Source organism: Melanaphis sacchari, unplaced genomic scaffold, assembly GCF_002803265.2.
Source record: "Melanaphis sacchari strain LSU unplaced genomic scaffold, SCAv2.0 Contig426_pilon_pilon, whole genome shotgun sequence".
NCBI classification, from domain to species: domain Eukaryota; kingdom Metazoa; phylum Arthropoda; class Insecta; order Hemiptera; family Aphididae; genus Melanaphis; species Melanaphis sacchari.
The window spans coordinates 10,815-15,422 of NW_020271273.1; the positions used below are offsets into that span (position 1 = coordinate 10,815).

General features: G+C 30.0%; 1 protein-coding gene across 1 annotated transcript; it reads right to left on the reverse strand.

The window, feature by feature from the left end:
• Positions 1-873: 873 nt before the first annotated feature.
• LOC112597494 (zinc finger BED domain-containing protein 1-like) lies at positions 874-3,734 on the reverse strand. Its single transcript, XM_025343568.1, has 3 exons — positions 3,540-3,734; positions 1,588-3,210; positions 874-945 (listed from the first exon to the last, which is right to left on the reverse strand). The coding sequence occupies exons 1-3, from the start codon at positions 3,732-3,734 to the stop codon at positions 874-876; spliced, it is 1,890 nt and encodes a 629-aa protein (XP_025199353.1).
• Positions 3,735-4,608: the final 874 nt, after the last annotated feature.

Sequence of the window (4,608 nt, forward strand, 5' to 3'; positions counted from 1 at the left end):
CTAACTTTAGTGTGTAGGATTGAAGTAAGTTGAAAAATATCGTTTGAATGGATTTGTGGCTCCAAGTCAACGAAAAAAAGAGGAAGTGGAGCTTTGGTCACTTTATGGAGCACGTTTGTAACACGCCTGACATGAAACAAGCGAACTTCAAGTTCATCTTTAATTGTGTCTGGATCCGTGGTTGGGTGCAGGTTTCGTATGACGACACGGAGAGGTTTGTCCTCTTTTAGTTGATAGGTGTGGAATTCTGCTTCTTCGTCTTTTAAGAAATGGATAAGGGATCGGTATGATTCCGGGTTAGCTGTTTGGATTTTTAGACGGTCGGCGGATGCTTTACAAAAGAAGTTATCCACACCGATTAGTTCGATGAGTGCTTTTGTTAGATCTAAGAAGTTGAATTTACCTCGTACAAAGATCGGAGGGGGAGGTTTGAAAACATCATTGTGGTTGTCATTATCCAGATTTGGAGGCAATGAGGTGTCAGGACCAGTCTCAGCCTCTTGAGAAAGGATTTGGAAACGATTTGTTGATTGGAACAATTTTGTTTTTTTGTGAGTATGTGTCTGAGGAGATTTGGAAGAAGCACTCACAGAAGATGCTTGCGAGGAGGAAGAGAGAATTCTTTTATTTTTAACCAGGGTGAAGGGATCGCTTGAATTTGCGTCCATATCCGAGTTGCTTTGAGTAATAACATTTCCTGATTGTTTATGCGTTGTTGTCTTGGGTTTGGGCTGTTGATTAGCGTTGGTGTTTTGATTATTTTTTGTTATCGGCATATTAATTAATGAGCAAGCGGCGGTAGGCAGTTGTATTTATAGTGAGTAGCGAGACCGCCTGACGGCGGCCGGAGATAAGATAACCGCAATGAAGCAGTTACGTAATACACTGTGGCTTACGTGTAAGCGAATATAATGCGTTTTGGCACTTGATCAGTATACGCACTGCCTAAAACAGTTGAGCATGGAAAGTTTTATAAGAAAAACAAAGTTAACAAAGTTAAAATAATTAACGGTAAGTTTAACACTGTTGATCATAAGTATAACACTACTATAGCATTGAGACTAGATGTTCACTAATTGGGTAATTAGGAAGAGCGGGAGCGCGACATACGTGCGTATCAGTCGGCTGCCACCGCGGAACTGAACTAACAGGTAAGTTATAATTTATTAAATATACATCGCGCCTTAAGCATTGATATTATAATAAATAATTTTTAAAATTCATATAGGTAATATAAATTATTTTTGTACTGTATAACATGATTGATATAGTAATAGGTATAATATAATAATTTTAATTTGATTTATTTATCTAAAAATTAAAATACCTCATGGTAAAAATAAACAGTTAAATATTTATTTTGCTTAAGTACATACTTACTTTTCAAATTACCTGATTGACGTTTAATTTGTGGTCATTTTACATTTTAACATTTCCTTATATTTAATAAACAAATTATAATATTATGTGTAATAATAATAATAATAATAATAATATGTTATATGTTGAAAATTACATATTATGGTTTAAAAACAAAATCTTCGATATTTTTTTTGATTCAAGCCTATTTCTACGGTCTGTAATTACCTGTCCTGCCTTTGAAAATAACCTTTCACATGGAACGGATGTGGCTATGATACAAAGACGAGTTTTAACTATTTCATAGAGTCGTGGGTAAACTTTTTGTCGCTCTGACCACCAGAGTAGTGGATTTTCATGTCTACTGATAATTTGTTCATTCAAATATTTGTCTAGCTCAATAATTCCTGCTGCTGTAGAATTATTTCCACCGATAGCATTAACCACAGACTTGTCAAAATCTCCCCAGATGGCCGAGTTGGAATACTGAGGTGTTGAAGAAGATGACTGTTGAGGTAAATCTAACTGCTCTGTTCTTATGCTGCTTTGTAATTTATTACGAAGTTGGGATATAGTCCTATTATATTTGTCCTCATTAATAAATCCATGTTTTTTGAATCTAGGATCCAGAACTGTAGCTTGAGCATTAAGTAAATTGTCTTCAATTCTGTCAAACCTAATCATCATCTTTTCTTTTAAAGTATTGGCCATATTCAGCACTTCTCTGGGTAAATTTGTGTCATTTATAAATGTCTGTGTAACTTTAAACATAGCTCTTACCATAATTATTTTTTTTGATATTGAAATATTTTTTTCTGCACTTATTTCAACAGTGGCATCATAAAAAATTTTCAACAACTCTTTTGATTTATCTACAACTTGCCATTCATTTGGAGTAAGTGAATTTAATTCGGTGTTGTTTAAAATGGCTAATGTTGCAATTATTGGCTCCTTTATTCTCAATATTCTATCGAACATATCAAAAGTTGAATTCCACCGTGTTGGGCAATCTTGTTTCAACTTTAAAATTGGATTTCCGGTTTGTTTTTGATATTCCTGCAATTTAGCTAATGCATGAGAACTTCTTTTAAAGTAAGATACAATGTCTTTAATTTTTGTTACAACAGGCTCAATTTTACCCAATCCACAATGAACAATCAAATTGATATCATGCGCAAAACATGACAACCGTCTCCAATTGCATTTTTCAATTGCACTTTTAATATTTGCAGCATTGTCTGATACTACAACAGTTATACGCTGACTCAATCCCCACTCATCTACGGTATTTTTCAAAAACAAAGCTAAATTATCAGCTGTATGACTATCTTCAAAACTAGTACATGCTAACAAAACTGAAGATAATTCAGTGACATTATCTGGATCTATGAAATGAGCAGTTACTGCCAAAAAACTTTCATTATTCCTTGATGTCCATCCATCAGTTGTAAGACATACTGCAGATACATTTTTTAATTTATCTTTTACTCTTTGGACAACCATCTCATACATTTGGGGCAATAAACTATTAGAAACTGTTTTTCTTGAAGGAATTATGTAATTAGGGGACAGCATATTCAATAATTTTCTGAACTCTTTATCTTCGACTATGCTAAAGGGGTGATACTCTTTTACTATCATTTTTATTAATTGATGGTCAATTGATACAGATTTACACAATGGCAGAGGTCGATGAATGAAATTTGCTATAGATGATTGATAACTATTTTTGTTTTGAATTATTGAAGACGAAAATGTTGTAGAAGAATGAACTATTGCAGATGTAGATTGAGAAGCGGATGTCGATGGTTGTGGATTGTCAAGGTACTCAGAGTTTGATTCCTCTGCTACCTAAAAACAACCAACAATAATTTTTATATCTATATTTTATTTTATTAGTTTTATAATGTTTTTGTTTGTGAATTTTTATTAAAAAATATAATATTTAGGCGTGACAAGCTTGAATGTTACGTTATTATTTATTATTATTTATTTATATTATAATTTATACCACAATTTTTAAAATGTTAAGTTTATTTTATAAATAATTAAATGTTATACATTACTTAACACATTTACAGAATGACAAAATTAAAATATTGTTAATACCTATGCAGTGAATATTATTTTTTATACTCTTAAAATTCATTTTTAGTGTTATTAAATTATAAAATGTGTACCTGTGGTGTTGATCTTTGCAGTGGAACTGTGACATGCTTTGTCTTTATGTGCCTTAAAAGATTGCCTGTTGATCCCCCAGAAAAACTTTTTTTTTCATTACAATAGTTGCATTTTGCCATATTCCCATTTGTAAGTGTGAAATGATTCCACACATTGCTACGTTTTTTGTACAATTGATTTGTTGATGAAGCCATGTTTATTCTAATTGTATAATTATTGTAATAAATATATTTTCTAATAATTTTTAAAAGATGGTATTTATATAATTTAAAGTGATTTAAGACTTACCTGTTTATTAATTATCATAAACCAATTATTAAGATAATTAATTTTAAAAGAATTGTAGAATAGCAATTTTTTTAAATGATAACTAATAATTTAATAATTTAAAACACTGAAATAAAATAAGATCACCAATCAATAAAAACAGAATACAATTCAATTTTTATGAAAAAACTTAACATGTGAATTCAGCCAATATTGATTTGTTAATGAGACAAAAAATAAATCATATTGCATAATACATTTTTGTATTAAGTTGTAACATGCTGAAGCAAGTTTGGTTTTTGTTTTTGCAGATTTATGTTATGAAAGGATTTAATCTACACTAAATACTGAATGTTAAATTACAGTATTATTGTTTTAATTCAAATAAAGTATATTTAATTTGATCTATGTCAATCTTAGTATTTTAAATATTTAGTTGGTAAACTCAGTATCATTTCAATATACCAACATCCAAGTTCTTACATTATACCATTGTTTGTAAATATTAAAAGTCAATTGTATTTATAATCAATGATTATAGTAATTTAACACTTATTTTACCTTTTTTTGAATTTAAATAATAACTTTAATTCAACGTATTACAACAATAATTGGAGTTGACTATATATATATATATTCCATTTTTGATGGATTACTTATTTTAAATTTTTTTTACTGAGTACCTATATTTAATTTTTATGCAGACATACTTAAATTAATATTCAAGTATGGATTTGTATATTATTTACTTATATGAATATGAGTGTACTACAGTACTTATTTTCCGGGTGACACAACAAT